This window comes from Chelonoidis abingdonii, chromosome 9, assembly GCF_003597395.2.
Source record: "Chelonoidis abingdonii isolate Lonesome George chromosome 9, CheloAbing_2.0, whole genome shotgun sequence".
NCBI classification, from domain to species: domain Eukaryota; kingdom Metazoa; phylum Chordata; order Testudines; family Testudinidae; genus Chelonoidis; species Chelonoidis abingdonii.
In genome coordinates, this window is record NC_133777.1 from 3,155,855 (window position 1) to 3,173,964 (window position 18,110).

Here is an 18,110-nt window from a genome sequence, read left to right on the forward strand (position 1 = left end):
TGTCCCCCATGAAATCTGTATAGCATAGGGTAAAAACACATAAAAGACCAGATTTCACATGGGGGGACCAGATTACACAGTCTGTGATGCATTCACGGCCATGAATTTGGTATGACCCTAGTGATGAGGGTAAAGAGGCAGGGGGAGTCAGCAATGTAACTCTGCACAGTATTATGCAAATCAAGGGACAAGAGTAACAGAGGGGAGAAGAGAGGGCACGGGCTGCTGTTAATAATGGATTTAAAAGCCGGATCCCTAGTGGCCAAGACAATGGCTGCAGCTACAGGCCTGGCCTGGGAGGTGTGCTCGGATCCCATTGACACTGCCCGGTGTGCTTGGCTTGCAGGCTGGAGAGACACAGAGGACAAAGAGGCCCCCTTGGTGTACATCCTCCTAGCCACTCGCTGCAAAATGGGGCAATGTGAGGAGTTCGGCATGTACAAAGGCAGCCGCTCTGAGCACAGCGCCTTCCTCCCACCAGGCTTCAGTGCAAACAGCTTCCTCGTGTATGTTTCCGTGCTCGTGCAGGATCAGCTGGGAGCTACAGTCATGGCCCTCAACCGGTAAGGTGCTCCTATTACAGACAGGAGAAGCAACAGGCCCACGGCCGCATGGTGAAGTAGGGGCCGAGCTGGGCACAAAATCCAGGAATCGCGAATCACAGGCCTGTGCCCTTGGCTGGATAACAAAGTTTGGCTTAGCAGCTGTGCAGTGGGCATATCTGTTCAAGGGCTATGGCCTTCGTAAGCTGGGTTCCTACTGCAACCGTGCCCACCTCAGAAAACCCCCCAGCACGAGTGGTAGATACAGCATCAGTGAAATATTGGGCCACAGAGACTGAGTTCCAGTCCTTACAGGTGGCCTCTCAAGGACTGAGTTAAGGCATAGTGGGATGGGAACTTGCATTCCAGCTGCCTCCGTCATGCCTGGTCTGTAGGTAGAGGAAGGATCTCACACTTCCTCAGGCCCTCACAAGCACTGATATACACACACAAATTCACTCTATTTTTAACCATCTGTCTATACCCACTTCCTCTCCTCATTCATTTTAATCAAACACAAGCACCATTTGGAAATCTTTTAAAGACCTTTTCAGGTATGTCTTAAGTTTTACCTCTCAGCTAACAGACGTGGCTGCTAGAGCAGTAAAGCTTGATGAAAGCTACCTTGTTAAAAAAGATCAAAAAGCCCCTTGCATGCAAATTTCCCCTCACCTATGTTACCGTTCTTGTGGCCAGTCATCTCAATTCACAGCCATGCTTCCCTTTTGTGGCAGGGTGTTGTTTTCTGGGAGATCTCGCTATATCTTTTTTACAAGTAATATTGTTCGTGGGCAATGCATCAGGCAAAGAAGCTGTGGCTGACTCGCATTTCAGTTGGGTGGGAGAAGAATTTAATGTTCCTTTCATACCCATAACAAATGGCTGCATTATTAGTAATGACTTGCAGGGAAAGCCAAATGAATAAATGATACCTGGCCCATTTATCTTGGAGATCTCCCTGCTTGTGCTGCAAGCGTGCTCTGCATCCTGCCCCTCCTTTGCAGCCAGAACCCTTTAAAGAAGGTTGGAAGCAGCAGGGAGCTGGTGCTCAGAATAACCTTGTGTCCCACTGCTGACGAGCAGGGGCAGAGCTGTGTTTAGCTCAGGGGGGTGCACTCCAGGTGGGGGTCGCTGGGGCAGGTCCCAGCAGGGACTGATTTCTGACAATCTCATCTTTCACTCAGTACTGAATAAACACAAATGTCCCCCTCCCAGTGCATTAACCCCATGCATTGGGCCTCAGGGGACTAAATCCAAGCGGCAAGTGCCCCCTGGACTCTAGAGGATTGACGCCTCTACGATCTAAGTGGACTGAAGACAGTTCTTGGGTGCTTCTTAAACACCCTAAAATTGAACTCAGATCTTACTCCCAGGGTCAAACACCTCCCTTCTGCTAATCCAATGGTTACATGGAGTTATGCAAGGGAGGAATTTGGCCCCTTGTCTCAACTATTCAGAAACAGGCTTTCCCTCCCTGGTGAGACTGGACTCTGAGAAGAGCTGTCCATGCCCGGGGTCCGTGTGGGAGACGGTGACGCTCAAAGGACTCTCTCTAGGCACTACCGCAGGGAGGTGGGGAGGAGTACGCCCATCGCCCTTGGGTCCATTCGACAGTCTGCTCTTTACAAACTGAGCGCCTCTTCCCCTTCCAGCTCCATGACCATCACCTTGCCAACCCCCGCGGCCGGAGTCCACAGCCTTTCTCACTGGCTCTACGATCAGACCGACACTGTGCTGCAGGGCTTGGTGAAGCAGGGGGACCCACAGCACGTCATCGAGTACTCTCTGGCCCTCATCACCATCTTAAATGAGGTAAAGCAGTGCTGTCTGGCCTGCTGCCTGGCTGGCTACCAGCTCTGGTTGGCTGGCCACCCATTGTCCAGTCCATGAGCTCACCTTGGGCCTGAGGTAAACTGACGGTTTCACATGGTCTCTCAAGTAAGTTAGTAGATGTTGGAGACCTGCTGTCGGATGCTGGGCTGTGCTGGAGATCTGAGTGCGTCACAGTCACATGACGTGTGAGAGCAGGGGGCACCAAAGTAGGCCCAGGAGAGGGAAATGTACCCTGTGCCCACCCCCAGCCTCATAGCCTACTTTCCTCCTCTAGATGCAGCCAGCCTTCCCTCACATCTTCTACCCCAAGTTTAAACACTGCATTTACCAATAGAAACCTCAGCCTGAGCTCCCCCTTGGGTTGGCTATTGCTAAGCTCTCCCTCTCTCGCTAGCTTTCAGACACCTGAGTGGGTGCCACTGAGACCTGCCTGGCCCAGCTGCCAGGATGAGTCAGCAGAACAGCTCTGCACCCGCACACAGAGCCTTCCATGGGTGCCTGACACATGGCCACAAAGTACAACTCATGATTTTTCCTCTCTTAACCATCATCTTCCCAGGCTCCCCCGACAACTCCCCCAGCCCCTTTGTTCATTGTCATTCATAGCAGGTGCCCAGCCCCCTTGGTGTTTGTGGATCCCTCTTTCTTGCCGCAGATGAGCCTCATCCCATCCTTTAGAGCCTATCAGTGTTGGTTCCTCAGGAAGTCACCACAGGACTCTCCCTTCCCCATCCCTGAAGGACCGAGCACACGGCTTCCTCAGAAATCCCAGACCACTAAGTGAATGGGGAACAAGAGAACAGACCCTCAACTCCAGCCATGGACTACTCCATGGCAGTACAGTGGGCACAGATGCCTGTGCCAATCTAACCCACCTGGATTGTCCATAGCATAAAACTGTGTATCCCTAATACACTGTAGGGGTGCAGCTGGGGAGCCCAATTTTCAAAACATGGCCACTTACACAGAGCATCCGGATCTCCATCTGGTAACCCGCTTTGTGCTTTGCTGTGTTAATGCCAGTTGTATGCACCTAGGTACCAGTTTAAGCCTGCAGAACAGGGGTGCCCTATTAAATTGCCCATCTGAATCACAGAATTAGACTGGAACGCTCTGTTGAAAGCTGGGCCCACTGAATGGCCCAACAAACAGCACAAGCAAGAGAGGAGATCTGATATGATCACACATCAGCTTTGAAACGTGACCAGCTGGAGAGAGACAAGAATGTTCTCAGAGCTGGCAGAAGCTGCAGAGGAGAAGACTCTTTCACTGACACTGCAAGAGTGCCTCTTACCCTGTGCTACTGAGACTGTTTCCTGTCCTGCTTCCAGTTATATTTTCCACTGGCAGCAGAATGCAAAGAGGCTTTTTAACTTTCAAATTGTATCCAGCAGCAGCCCTGGCTGGCCTGCCGAGAACCCAGATATCAGAGACTCCCAGCTGGAAAGTCATTAAATGCTGCAATGGAAATTTGTGGTTGAGTGCTAAAACTCCTGTTCTGAAAGATTCTGATAACCCCCCCTGCTTTTTTTCCCCTAAGCACGAGCACTTGATGGGCTTAGAAGCCAAGACCGGGAACGAACTAGATCTTCGCACCTGGACGCGGAGGAACATCACCGAGACCCTCATCTCCCTGAATGTGAACACTGTGGACGATATTCAGCAGATCTCTGCTGCCCTTGCTCAATGCATGGTATGGGACCCTCCAGCCTCATTCTGCTCTGACGCTGAGTGATGGAAAGAAAGGGTAGCTCTGGCCATTCCTTGTTCCGTTTCAGTTTCACACACATACACACACGTTGATCATACACAAAGGACAGGTATAATTTGTCAGTGACATCTGTAGGGCGTGTGTGTTTCTCTCCATCCATCTTTAAGTGCAAGCGTTATCATTGCTACCCTTTTCTCATCTATCATTCTCGAAAGGCAGCGAGAGATGAATGTGCGCTCATCCCCTGCAGATGTTACCAACGAATTTATGCCTGTCCTCTGGAAACAGCCCTAGCACACTGCTTGGCAGCAGGAAGCTCTGAGCCTGTCATCATTTGAAGTATTGTATTCCACACTGTGGCAGCCTAGCTGGTGGACCCTGCTTCCTAGTGCTGGCGCTGCTCCCTGCTGGATTCAGGAGCGGCTTTTTATGGTTCATCAGCTGGGCATCAAACCAACGAGCCCAGCTATTTAATGGGGTTGGCTTTGGGTAGCCAGCCGATTGGCTATTAAGTGGGCTTGGCTTTGAGTGGCCAGCCAATCAGCCGGCTACTCCTCCTCCCCTACCTCTCAAAGGGGCTGTGAGGCTTTGCTCGCCCATCACCGTGATTTCTGAGCACCTCCCTCATACCCATAAATAGCTCCGCGAGCTCACTCATTGGGAATGCGGCCTGACATGAATCAAACATATCGCTACTGAGTGTCACTCTCAAAATCCTTGTCCCATGACCCCCTTTGCTTCGAACAGCTCATCCTAGGATCCTTCTCTCCAAAGTCACTGCTTTCTCTTCTGCCTCTGTCCCTGCCCTGAACTCTGGCCCCATACATCACTTTCCTCTGCCGGATTTTACTAGCATGAGACACACTCGACCTCTTCTCATGAGCCTGCAACCCAGCACCTCATTGGACTGTAGTGGAGCTGGTCAGGGAATGGAGTTTTTGTCCCGTGGTCAGGTTTGACATTCTGAGCCAGAACAAAAAGCTGAAATAGCAACCAAAAAAAAAAAAAGGCAGAAAACAAAAAGTTTGAAATTGGAAAAACAGGGAGAAAAAGGCATCATTTTAAAGTAGCTTTTTTGTTTTTAGAAATGTTGCCTCAAAATTAAACTGCTTGTTTCTATTCTCCCTATTGGGGAGAAAAATGTTAATTTTAATATTTTTCCCCACAGAGAGTTTCTATTTTGACAAAAACCACATTTTCTGACTGGAAAATATTTCACATCAGTTCTGCTCCTTGGGTAACAGTCTCCCTGGGGCAGTTCTCCCGTGACTCCTTTTTGCTGTTCTCGCTCTTCCTTCCTCTGTCTGTGTAACTTGTTTTCATCTTACATGCTGCTGCTGTCTCTTATTTAGATAGTGAGATCCTCAGGGTGGAGAGAGGTCCTCTTATATCTCTGTAAATGGTGCTGTATATTAATGAACAAATACAAGCCATGGGGCTTTCACACCCCTTTGTGCTGCAAGTCGTTCTGACATCTGTGGTGAATCCTCTGATGACAAAAAGAAGAGGAGCTAGGAGCTGGGTGGTGGTAACCGCTTCCATGTGTTTCGTAGATTATTCCCATCCAGCCTGCCGAGTGTGCTGCAGACTCAAGCCCATGCTTAAAACATAGAACATTCTGTTTCTTAGACACATCTGGGAGTGGATGGGAGGGACGGTCATCAAAACTGGGTGGTGAAATCCCTCCCACAGTTCTAGGACATGTTTGGAGATGGATTCAGTTAGAGCCAAATCCTCCCCCCATTGAAGACAATGGAAAAAACCCAACCGCCTCTGCTTGACTTCAACAGGAGTAAAATTCAGCCCTGAGGTAACAACTTGAAAGAAGCAACAACAAGAGACACATTCACTCCTGGTGTCAGAACCCCAGGGACTTGGGTGCCCTGCCTGGCATCGGTACCGCTAGACAGGCTATAATTGCAGTGTGAGGTGCCTAGGTAACACAGTGAACGGAACTCTAGACGTCCAGTAGGTAGGTAGATTATGGTATCCAGTGGACTTGGTTGTGGATAAAGTACAATCTGAAGAGAAATATTACAGATTGGCGCATGGGGTGCACGGTCCCGATCCAGCAGCGCTCCTTAGCACAGGCTGAACTAGACGCATGTGAGTAGTCTCAGAGCCAGAGCGCTCAGCACTTTGTGGGACTGAACCCAGTAAGTACCATGCACTGCTGCTACTGCCTTTTATACAGAGTTGATTTCTGCTGGATTAGCCTACATTTCTAATGGCAGGTGGCGAGCAAGGAGCTTCTTTGCAGATCATGTCTGACTGGGACCTTGAACAAGCTGGAGAGCATGATGGCCATCCTCCAGGGTGAAACCACTCAGGGCATCATGACACCAACAGCCATCGCAGACAACATCCTCAACATTATGGGTCAGTTCTGGGGGTCCCCAAGCAGTGGGGACATTCTCTAGGAGGTGTTCAGGGCATGGATGTCACTGCGTGGACGGGGGGTAGATTTTAAAAAGACGATCAGGGAAGGAGCAGGCTAGAAAAGCTGGGAAAGGTTTCTTAGGCCTTCTCCTGGCTGGGAGAGGTCCTGAGCAAAGGCTGCCTATAGCTGGTATTTATCACAGAGGTGGGCCTGTGCCAAGCCCTCCATTTGAATAGCATCCCCCTCCAGGCTTTGGGGAAAATCTGAATCTATAGGTTGGGCCCACCTGTAATTTATCATCTCTCCGATTTTCCCACTGTTGTCCTGCTAGGGCATTTGAAAGTGACAGCCTCTGAATTAATGAAGTAGTTGATACTCTAGGGAACAGCCCTTTTATAGGAAGCTTGAGGATAACAGAGGCAGCTTCCAGACATGCGGGCTGCCATGCACAGCATCAAGCTGGGCTTCATCCTTGGCAGATGTGCTTATGGAAACTCCATTGGCCTTGGCGGATGACATCACCTTCAGGTTATCTCTAAAGAAAGGCCCTTTATTGACATGCTTGCAATGGGCTGTGTTTGTAATGGCATTACTCTCTATAGTTCCAGGGGTTTGTTATATGGGTTTTGTGTGTCTATTTCCCTCTATCCACTTTTCTCTCAGCCCTTTCACAGAAGCAAGAGAAAGCCCACATAAGGATCTTGTAACTTCAGGTCTTAACCACACCACAGATTAGAGAAAACACAGCGATGCAGAAGGGCACTGTATATTTAGTTATGGACTATGTAGCGCTTTCATTGTGGAAGGTCATGTGTCACAATGCTGTGGTCCAATAGAAAGCCAGTAAGGAAGGAGCTTTCCTCATGGTTGTGGGAAGGAGCTGAATGTTGCCTAGACTGTGGTACTCACTGCTATTGTGTTTGCTATTTTACCTCTCTCCTTACAGGGGACTTAATACATCTCGTCAACACAGTTCCACAGGAGTCAGAACTCCAGGAATTGTGCAACCATCCCCACCGCTTACAGGTAGCTTCCCAAGCCTACAGGCTGTCCTCCAGCCTGATGCGCATCCTCATGAAGTCCCGGGTGCTGAATGAGGAGCCCCTTGAATTGGTGGGAGGAGAAATCGTGGCCAAAGGCAAACGGTCTGATCCCCTCAACTTGCTCTGCTATGAGAACACGCTGGACTGCCAGTTCTCCATCCCCCAGGCCTTCAACACTACCTTCTCCGACCTGACTGACGTGATCCAGGTCATGTTCCGGATGGACTCCAACCCCTTCCCCTTTGGCTACATCAGCAACTACACCGTGTCCACAGAGGTGGCCTCCATGGAGTTTCAAACCAATAACGGGACCCAGATTCCCATTGGGAGTCTGGACGTAGAGAAGGCCATCACTGTGATGGTATCGAACAATGGCATGACGAACATCTCCGCTGGCTCTGCAATCGTTCCGGGAAAGACTTCGGTGAACCTAGTTGTTATGACAGAAAACAACAACAGAGAAGCAGGATTGCATTTCCAGCTCACCTACAGAGTCTTAAATGGTAGGTACTGCACTTTTTCTACTGTTCGATATACTTTTCATCTGAAGGACTGAGAGAGCACAGGACCCGGGGCCTGCATGCTAAATGAGATCTGCTACAGGGCAAGGACAAGTCAAGCACAACACGTAAGCACAGTGCAGCAAGGGATCAGGACTGAGAGCTGCACTGCAAGTCACGGCCATATGGGAGTCACTTCCCCAGTGGGACTAGAGCTCAAATCCTTTGCTCTCCAGGAGCACAGGCCTGAACTACTGGAGCCAAGGAGAATCCTGTTGGCATATAGTAGCCCCAGAGCTTCGTCCATGTGTTCCAGTGACATTGGACAGGGTAGATGCTTTCCAAATGCTCAGAGTCTAGCTGCGCTAGGACTGGTATATCATAGTCTCTGTGGACTCCGAGCCGCTAGAGGGTGAGAGGATCATGCTTAGAATTCCCATTCCCTGCTGCAGAGGGGAGGGGTGATACCCAATTAGAGAGCCAGCTGCACTCCTCTGAGCCCAGGAGCTGCTGTTCCACCCAGCCCTTCTGCGAACTGCATAAGTGGTGGAGGAAGTTCCTTACTCTCACCCCTGCGTCCTTGCAAGAGCCTGGCAGAACCTAGCCCTAGGTTTTACTAGGGCATGTCAGACATTGCAGGATATGCTACCTTTGCCTGGCTGCTCTTTCCCTGCACATTTGGTGCCACTCTCCTCTTGCAGAAGGAATGTCAGGTGGGTCTGGGCCTGCTCCCGCTGACTTCGCTGACACAGAGTTAAACCCCAGTCGAGCATTTCCCCCTTGGAGGGCTGGAGCTAATGGTACACAAATGCAAATTGAGCTGCACAGGATGAGAATGGCCCGTGGGTTACCTCTGGCGTTAGTGACATGCTAAGATACAGCGGGACTGAGCATTTGTTCCTCAGCACCAAAGGCCCAGTCCTGCGCTGTGCAGAGCCACCTCCCTCCCTGCTGAGGACAATGGGAGCGGAAGGCATGTAAACCCTTAGCATCAGGTGCTCTGCACCTCTCAGGATGGATCCTTCCAACCAGTCCTGTATGGGCTGCTGACACGCGAGAGTGGTACCAGGAGCAGTGGCACTTAACATTCACTTCTGTAAATATCACAGGTCCAATCTAGCAGCCCCCACTCAAACAAGACACCTGCTGAAGTCAGCAGGATCGAGGCCTGTGCAAGTAAAGCCATGCTGGGGGTTTGTAAAGTGCTTTCTATTCCCTCTTCCCCTTGCTGCCCAGATCGTTACATCTCGAGCGAGCTGGAGCCATTCATCGCAGCCTACCTCTCTCCCTCGCCTGCGCCCAACGAGAACAACTGCAGTGCGGCCAAGAAGATCGGGCTGGAGGCCGTGGAGAGATGGGACCACAAGCGCTACACTTTCTTCATTTCCCCAATGTAAGAGAAAACATGCCCCCCTTCCAGGTAACCCCTAGCCCCGGCTTTCGCTCGTGGCTTTAGACCATAAGCTTTTGGGGGCAGCTTACTCATTCTGGCATCAGGCACATCTGCTGCTCCGGTCTCCCCTTGCTCCAAGTCTGGTTCCTGCCGGCATACGTGTCCCTCTGCTGGGAGGGCAGTTTGGTGCTTTTCCCCATCTGGCCAGAGTGAGGAGACGTCTCCTTTCCAGGAAAGCAGCATCCCAGGCAGAGTCCCAGTGTCATTCCTATAACCCTCCCGCTCAGCTTCTTTACTAGGGCCCAGCCTCCCTTGAGCACTCTCCCAACTTCTCCCCATTCCAAGGGAACAGCCTCCCAGCGCTGCAGCTCCTTTCCCAGTAACCTTTGCTCCCTCCCCTAGCTCCAAGCAAGCCTTCAGCACCCCTTCCCCAAGCTCAATTTATTCACACAACTGAGGCAGGGGTCTGCACCACCTCTCTCTCTGGGGGTCACCACTGCAGGAGGCTCATTCCCCAGAACTCAATGGCTCCTTCACCCTGATGATGCAAGCTGAGTAAGGGGCTTCCTCCCTCCCTCCCTTTCAGGGACCACCTGCGTGAGCACTGGTGCCAACCTAGACCTCAACCCCACACTGAGGATGTGCTGCCCAGACCTCTTCCTTCTCATGCTCCATTCACCCCCTGGCCCCGTCTGGATTCTGCTCCTAGGCCCCAGCCAGGCTCCTTACTCTCAGCCCATCCTGGCTGTTGGTCCAGGTCTACCCATCCCTGGACAGCTACTATGGGGCAGCTCACACACCCACTGACTCCCTTGAACCTCTCTCCTAACTAAGCAAGAGGCTTCCCTTATATACTGCTGTCACTTGACTGTCACCTGCCCCTTTCCCAGCAGAGCTTGCTCCTAGTTTGGTCATGTGATCCAGAGAACTACACATCCCAGAATGCCTGTGCATTGGAACCGCCCTTAAAAGGAACAGACTGCCCTGTTACAGATGCATTAATGGTTCAGCACAGATCACCTACTGGACAGTGCCATAAAACTTAGGGTCTGGAGGGCACTGGCTGGTCCTGAGTTCTAATACTGACTCTCGATTTATTGTAAAAGCAGCAGAGAATCCTGTGGCACCTTATAGACTAACAGACGTTTTGGAGCATGAGCTTTCGTGGGTGATACCCCTTCGTTGGATGCATGTCGCCCATGAAAGCTCATGCTCCAAAACGTCTGTTAGTCTATAAGGTGCCACAGGATTCTCTGCTGCTTTTACAGATCCAGACTAACACGGCTCCCCCTCTGATACTTGGCTTCTTGTGTGACCTTTGGCAAATCATCTTTGGCCTCTGTTCATCATTCCCCCATCTGTAAAATGGGGTATTGATATTCACCCACCTACCTGCCCACGTAGTTCAGGGCTGCCTGGCACTTTGAACACGTAAAGTTCTCTATAAAGGGTTAGTATTATTGTTGTACTGTTAGATTTTGGGATCCAACCTTTATTTTTATTTGTTACTCATTAGTACAACTTCAGGAGCTGAAATATTTTTTCCCCACAGTAATGAATGTTTATGCTTCCCATTATTTATGAACCACTCCTGGGTGTTACCCAAGAAGAAAGTTGGTGATCTGGGACTAGGTGGGGCCAGGGTAGAGCCACTGTTGTGTAATTTAGCGCGGCTTCCAAGGCTTTTGGTAACAAGAGATTCTCAAAGAGGGATTCCTAGTCTTAATGAACAAATCCTTTCCCAGGCCCACTATGGAAGCGTCAGCCGGGTCAGGGCAAGGCCGTTAAGGGTGGTGGGGTAGCGCCAATTCGCTTCTGCAAAAGAGGAGACTGTGCAGTATAATTATTGCACCTACCACACCGGGCTCCTAGTCCATGACTAATAGACGTACAAACAATAATAAGTAACAAAGCCTTGGGGAGCCCCTGGGTTTCCCCACAGCAAAAGGACTCTTAGATTACTCACCATTAGTAGCATCTGTTTTCCTAAGTCACTTTGCACAGAAGTTGGTACTGAGTCAATTGCTCTCCACGCAGCAGGACTGTTTGCAACGAAAGACACTTGTGTGCCATAGATCGGCTCAGGACAGGGGTTTGTGGCTCATCCAGGGGCTGGCGGATAAGCAGTCCCGTGCTTGCTCTTCTCTTTTTAGCACTGATGACACCACCAAGGACTATTACTTCAACATCACAAACCATTTCAGTTGGTCGCCGGTGGAGGTGACCCTGAGTTTATACACCTCCTTGTGCCAGTACTTCTGTGAGCAGGAGAGGAGGTGGAAAACGGAAGGCATCATCCCATTGGAGGAGACCAGCCCGGATCAGGCTGTGTGCTTAACCCAACACCTGACGGCCTTCGGAGCCAGCCTGTTTGTTCCCCCAAACTCTGTCCAATTCATATTTCCTGTGAGTAAAAACAAAAAACAGACACTGGATCTTTCCTGCACACTGGATAAATTAGCAGCTTGTTGGCTTTTGAATGTGCCTGCTTGAAAAAACAAGTGCTGCTCTCAACACATCTCACAAGCTAAGTAGAGTCATTCCTGACCTATGCTTGGATGGGAGACCAACCAGAAAGACTGAGGCTGGTGGTGTTCCTCTCTGAGTTGCCCCAGCATAGCCCCCTTGGGAACTTTGCTGCAGGAAGTGCCTTGTTTCAGAGAGATGCACACATCGGTCCTGACCAATTGTAGTAATTAATAATCCCATAGCACTTTTACTGAGTGTAGGGTGGTTAAGCCCCAGTGTCCTGGCCAAATTCTGGTTGCATTTTGCTTACCTTATCATTTTTGCCACTGTTTCAGTTGGATAAAGAGTTCCTCTCTTCCTGCCCAAAACTGTTGCATAGTTTTATTTTACATTTTTGGAGGCAGTTCCTGCCAGGTGCTCTGTGCCTTCTGATGGAGTTCAGTCTTCTCTGTAGCTCTGTAAGTGATGTTAAGGGGAGCTATAGGCGTTCAGCACTTTCTTGCATGAAGCCCTGGACAGCTGCTGAATTCCACTCCAGAGGTGGATGCATTTCAGCAGTGAGCAAAGTGACTGATGTGCATATGCCTAGTCTGTACTCCAGTTAGGGAGCCTGCAGGACGTCGCTATGTAAGAAGATATTTGTTACTTGTTGTTATTGCAGTCAGCGAGGCAGCGAGTGTGAGGTTGTGAAGGGAAGAGCTTGGGGAGGGAAAAGCATCTTTCAATATCTTTCATTTTGCTTAGGCTCCTGGCCCGGGTCTCAACTACATCGTTTTGCTGACATGTGCCGTCTGCTTTGTGACATACTCTGTGGCCATGCTGATTGTGCACAAACTGGACCTGATCGACATTAACCATGTGGGGGTGATTCCATTCTGCGGGAAGAACGGGATGTATAAATATGAGATCCTGGTGAAAACCGGCTGGGGCAGAGGATCAGGTCAGTAACAGCGTCACTCTCTGGAATGGCTGACTGGGGGGTAGCCTCCGTGTTAGACCTTTGAGACTTCTAGGCACCGCATCACAGCAAATCTCCTTGCATGGCACAGAACTTTCCCAGGGTTCTCCGGAGCAGTGAGGGAGGGTTGCCCCTGAGTATCTGGAAAGTGTTTCCGGCTCTGAAAAGGGTTGAGTTATTCTGCCATGGTCCGGCTCCTTCTTGCAATTCGGCTGAAAGCGCCCATGTATGTCTTTGAGACCTTTTCAGTTCAGGCCAAGTCAATGAGACTTTGCTGGCATGATGAGCTGCCGCAGCGTAAAAAGGAAACAGCCCTCAGGTAAGTGTCAAATATAAGAATGATCCACAAAGGACGAGTCTTCATACTGGGCTTGGGGCTTGATCCCATGTCCATTTACCAGCTCTGCCTGTTCCTGATTGGGGGTGATGGCTCTGCAGCACGATGCCCTCTTGCTCCTTTCTCCCACGATTAGGCACAATTTCTCCTCTTCTCATTTTGTTGAGATGTCGCTTGTGGTTCCCGATCGTTTCAGGGAGAGCCTTGTTTTACTCCAGCTGGCCCTTTGGGGCCAGTGCTGCTAGAAGACAGTGAATTGGATTCTCTCCTGCTTTATGTGCATCGCCAGCACAATTAATCGCTTCACTCTGGTCCCTGAGTTTCTCTTAGCAGCAAGGAGGTAGGAGGCAGAAAGCTTGGGCTGGGATAGCAGCCACAACCACTAGAAACATCATCTTTGGACTTTGAAACTCGAGCGGCTATAATCTGGGAGCGTTGATTGAGCGTCTGTACAGAATGCCCGGGTGTCACTGTCGGACAGCTGCTTTCATTGGCACCAGTGGCTTCCCTGGGAGCAGGCTCGTGCCCTGTCACCATGTCTGGATCCTTATAGACGAACAGGGGACATTTAAGTGGCCCAGGTGAAACAAGGAGTGTCTGGCAGCTGGTCCCGGGGAGCAGTCAAAGAAAACAAGCCTTTCAGCCACTCCGTGGAAAGAACATCCAGAACAAACATCTCGTCCCACCAGGATGTCAGCAAGTTAAAGAACATTAGCTCACATCCCATCTCAGACGGAAACATACTAAAGCCCATGTATCAATCCAGTCTCACCAGCCGGCTCTTCCAAGCTGTATGTAACCCTATCTCTGGGTATAAGGAGGCCAAGCAGCAACCATGAATACAAGCACATTAATTTCTTGCGGGTCTCTGGGTGGCCTTTCAAAAGGGCCATTTCATTTGGTCACAGGGTTGGGGGAGAGAACTCTGCACTGGATGGGATCTGCCAAACTGAGCCTTCCTATTAACTCCTGCCAGGTACCACCGCCCACGTGGGGATCACCCTGTATGGCGTAGAAAATAAAAGCGGTCACAGGCATCTGGATGGGGAGAACGCTTTCCACCGCAACAGCCTCGATGTTTTTCAGATTGCGACGGAGCAGAGCCTGGGCAGCGTCTGGAAAATCCGCATCTGGCATGACAATAAAGGTGAGGCCTGGGCAGGTGTGCCAGGTTTGGACAGCTGGGATGATCACCATCGGGCTGGTGGTTTACACTGGTGTAAACTGGTGTGAGATCTGAATCAGACCCATGGTATTCGATATTCTTGCAAGGTTTCTGCCTGTGCCACTCTTGGCTACCCCCAGAAATCCTGCACGAGCAGCCATTCTTGCATGAGGGATTGTGCTGGGAAGCTGATGAACTCTGACGGATAACGAAGAACATTCACTGCCTTAGCACACACCACACCGCGGAGAGACGTTATTGTCCAGTGGCCGGGGCCTGGGGCTGGCAGCCAGGGGACCTGAGTGCTAGCTCCAGCTCTAGCACTGCATTTCCTTGGGAAAGTCTCTTAAGGCCATGTTTGCCAAAGGACTCTAATTTTGAATGCCCAACCATAGACACATAGGCTGACGTTTTCCAGTGAGGTTGCCTGGAATTAGGTGCGTAAAGCGACATGCAAGCCCCAAAATGATTTTCACAGATGTCCTTGGTGCCTCAGCTACTGCAGATTGGGGCTATATTCTATTTACCTACATTTGTAAAGTGCTTTGAGATGGAAGTGTCTGTCTTAGGCCCTTCCAGAGTGCCCCAGACCATAGCACCTGCAAGCCACCCAGTCCCGTAGGGGTGAGGAGTGCAATTGATAAGCATTACTGACTGTTATTACTCTCCTGATCTCGTCCCCGGGGTTGTGCAGCTATTGATACTGCATGACAACCGCTGTGCCCCTGCAGAGGGATGGTCTGCCATGAGCCACCTCGCTGTGTTTCCCTGCTCTTAGGACTCAGCCCTTCTTGGTACCTGCAGCACATCATAGTCCGAGACCTGCAGACCAGCAAGAGCTACTTCTTCCTGGTGAATGACTGGCTGTCTGTGGAGAGCGAGGAGAACGACGGCATGGTGGAGAAGGAGGTCTATGCCGCCAGTGAGTACTTGGCTGCTGGGACACGCGGCCTGGAGCATTCAGTGTTCATGGGATACAAGGAGGAGGGCAGGGCAGTGTGTGGGACTTTGGGGCTTGTTATTTTGTAGGGAATGCCAAAAGAGTGACATCATGGGCTCCCCATCAGTGCCCTCACACTGGCTCGAGATTGGAGGTGCTCTGCTGGCTTCTGCCTGCCTTTTACCTGCTCTGGCTCTGTCTTCTCCACTACCAGAGCGTATGTGGCAAAGAAGGAGGCCACAATGAAACCCCAGCTCTGAGGGATGGGTCCTGGTCTCACTCCCAGGTCCCTGTGAGCCCCAGCTCTGAGGAATGGATCCTGGTCTCACCCCCAGGTCACTGTGAGCCCCAGCTCAGAGGGTTGGGTCCCGGCCTCACCACACTGGCCCCCAGGAGCCCCAGCTCTGAGCAATGGGTCCCAGCCTCACCATGCAGGTCGCTGTGAACCCCAGGACTGAGGGATGGGTCCCGGCCTCACCACACAGGCATCCGGGAGCCCCAGTTCTGAGGGATGGGTCCTGGCCAGCACAGCACAGGCCCCCAGGAGCCCCAGCTCTGAGGGCTGGTGGATCTAGGGCACGGAATGGCCCCCTCTGCAGTTCATGGCTCTCACCTGCTCAGCCTGACCCTGGCTTTCTTTTTCTGGCATTCAGGTGAGACGGAATTGAGGAGCTTCCCTCGGATCTTCGTTGCGGAGCTGCAGCGGGGTTTCTTCGAGAAGCACGTCTGGCTCTCCATGTGGGACCGGCCCCCACGTAGCCGCTTCACTCGGGTGCAGAGAGCCACCTGCTGCTCCGCCCTCATCTTCCTCTTTTTCTGTGCCAACGCCGTGTGGTACGGTGTGGTGGGAGATGTCCATCTCAGGTGGGCCGCACATCCTACTGCGCTGCTCCTAGTTCCTCGGGATCACCTTACTAAGCCTCTGCCGTGGTCTAGCAGCACCCAGCCCATGTCCTGCCTGGTAATGGCCTGTGCAGTCACCTGGCTGTGTGGCACGCAGACCATGATCCTGTGAAGCCCCTGACCCTTGATCTATCACCTCCCTACGGTCCTCCATTTCCACCAGTGTAAAGGAAAAGGAGCTCCCTGACCTCCCTATCACAGGAATCAGTGAATTGTTACCATGCTCAGATACCACTAGGATGGACCTCATAGAAGAGCCTGGGTGGAGAGATCTTGCTGCTGTCTCTCTCTCTTTGGCTCCACCTTACCACCTTGTAGCCTACCCTTCCACCCCCACCCCTCTTAATTCTGCCTGTAGAGAAGGATTTCAGACCTTGCCAATATTCTCCCTCCTGACACTTGTGATGGGGCTAAGAAGCAGCTGTGAAGGTATCCCGCTTGCTCTGGACACAAGTGCCATGTGTGGGGGCTCCTGGCAGAAAGCAGCAGAGAGACACAACTCCGGGGTGGAATTTTTCCAGTAGCCTGACCCTGATTTGTTCTGTGGGTCAGGACTTGGGAGGCTTTTTATATCCTGGTAAAAAGCACAGTAACAAAGCATCTAAAAATGAGCCCGAGAGAGACAGGGACAGAGCAGGTCAGCGGCAGCTGCGGTCGTTTGCTGCATAATCAGAATTTCGCCAGACCACAGCAGCCCTTCACTTTGGTACCAATAACGCCAGGCGAAAGGCTTTCTGCTCCAGCTCCTCCAAGTTAGGCAGGTACCTTTGAGGTGCCACCCATTTCAAATCCAATCCTGTTGTGATTTAGGACCTAAATACCTGTGAGGATCTGAGCCTAAGCCAGGGCTCTATTCTGCGCTCCTTGCACACCCAAAACTCCCAGTGGAGCCAGCAATGTCTTCTTGACAGTTTCCCTTTAAAAATGGCTTTTCCCTTCCAAACGCTGGGCTCCCTAGTTCAGGTGGTGACACAGGTGATATTGGTTCTGACATCTCTCTCCTTTTCCTGACCTTCTTCAGTCACGTGGCTGTTTCCAACCTGATCCCGCTCAGCGTTGACACCGTGGCTGTGGGTTTGGTGTCCAGCATTGTGGTCTATCCATTGTACCTGGTCATTTTATTCCTCTTCAGGATGGCTCGTAGCAAGGTAACAGAGAAGAAAAATCACTTACTTTTAAGGGGTGTTTTATGGCAACAGATTTGCTTATAGAGGGCCAGCATCTGTCATCCTTACTCTCATTGTGTAGTATCTTACTTCAGGAGTAACAGCATGGACATAAGTAAGAGGCACAGAATCCGGCCCATAGCGATGCTGCAGAAGCATTCCGTGCACATACAAATAGCAGCTTTGATTCTCCTTTTACTCACACCCTCATAAATCAGGTGTTGCTCCTCTGCCTCCAGTAGGCTGCCAGGGGTATAAGTGATAAAGATCCAGTCCCACAGACACATCAGGCAATCTGCGATCTGGAGCCAGGGCAGGTGAGACCAAAACAAAACCCCAAGTGGGAATATGCCAATTCCACTGAAGAACGATGGGAGGCAAGCACCATAGGAGAGACTCATAGAAAGTCGTGGGGGGGTGGGGGGTGATAGACACAACAGGAATCAGAACAGGAGTACTTGTGGCACCTTAGAGACTAATACATTTATTTGGGAAAGCTGCTCAGCAGGAGAGCGTGAGCCGTTCCTGTGCTGGGATGCCCTTGGCTGGGGGAGACTTCAGACTCAGGGGCACCATGCAGGCAACCAGGCAATTGGTGTCATTGACTTGTAAGCATTGGCTGGTGAGAGCTGCCCTGGGAGGTATTTGAAAAACCCACGTGGGTTTGGGGCGCTCACCTGGGTTTTGCTCTCACTGTTGCCAGGCAGACTAGGGTTGCCCATTTCAGGGTGCCGATGGGGCCACGCGCACCGTTGTGCTACCAAGCCATT

General features: G+C 51.1%; 1 protein-coding gene across 1 annotated transcript in view; it reads left to right on the plus strand.

Annotated features, from left to right (window-relative positions):
• The window catches only part of PKD1 (polycystin 1, transient receptor potential channel interacting), a 132,720-nt gene that overhangs the window by 92,608 nt on the left and 22,002 nt on the right, over positions 1–18,110 (plus strand). Inside the window, exons 19-30 of the mRNA XM_032762640.2 lie at positions 347–563; positions 2,195–2,354; positions 3,916–4,068; positions 6,321–6,465; positions 7,413–8,012; positions 9,246–9,402; positions 11,556–11,808; positions 12,616–12,811; positions 14,143–14,313; positions 15,110–15,253; positions 15,925–16,135; positions 17,196–17,322. Of these exons, the coding sequence (XP_032618531.2) occupies positions 347–563; positions 2,195–2,354; positions 3,916–4,068; positions 6,321–6,465; positions 7,413–8,012; positions 9,246–9,402; positions 11,556–11,808; positions 12,616–12,811; positions 14,143–14,313; positions 15,110–15,253; positions 15,925–16,135; positions 17,196–17,322 (2,534 nt within the window). The remainder of the gene's footprint in view (positions 1–346; positions 564–2,194; positions 2,355–3,915; positions 4,069–6,320; positions 6,466–7,412; positions 8,013–9,245; positions 9,403–11,555; positions 11,809–12,615; positions 12,812–14,142; positions 14,314–15,109; positions 15,254–15,924; positions 16,136–17,195; positions 17,323–18,110) is intronic.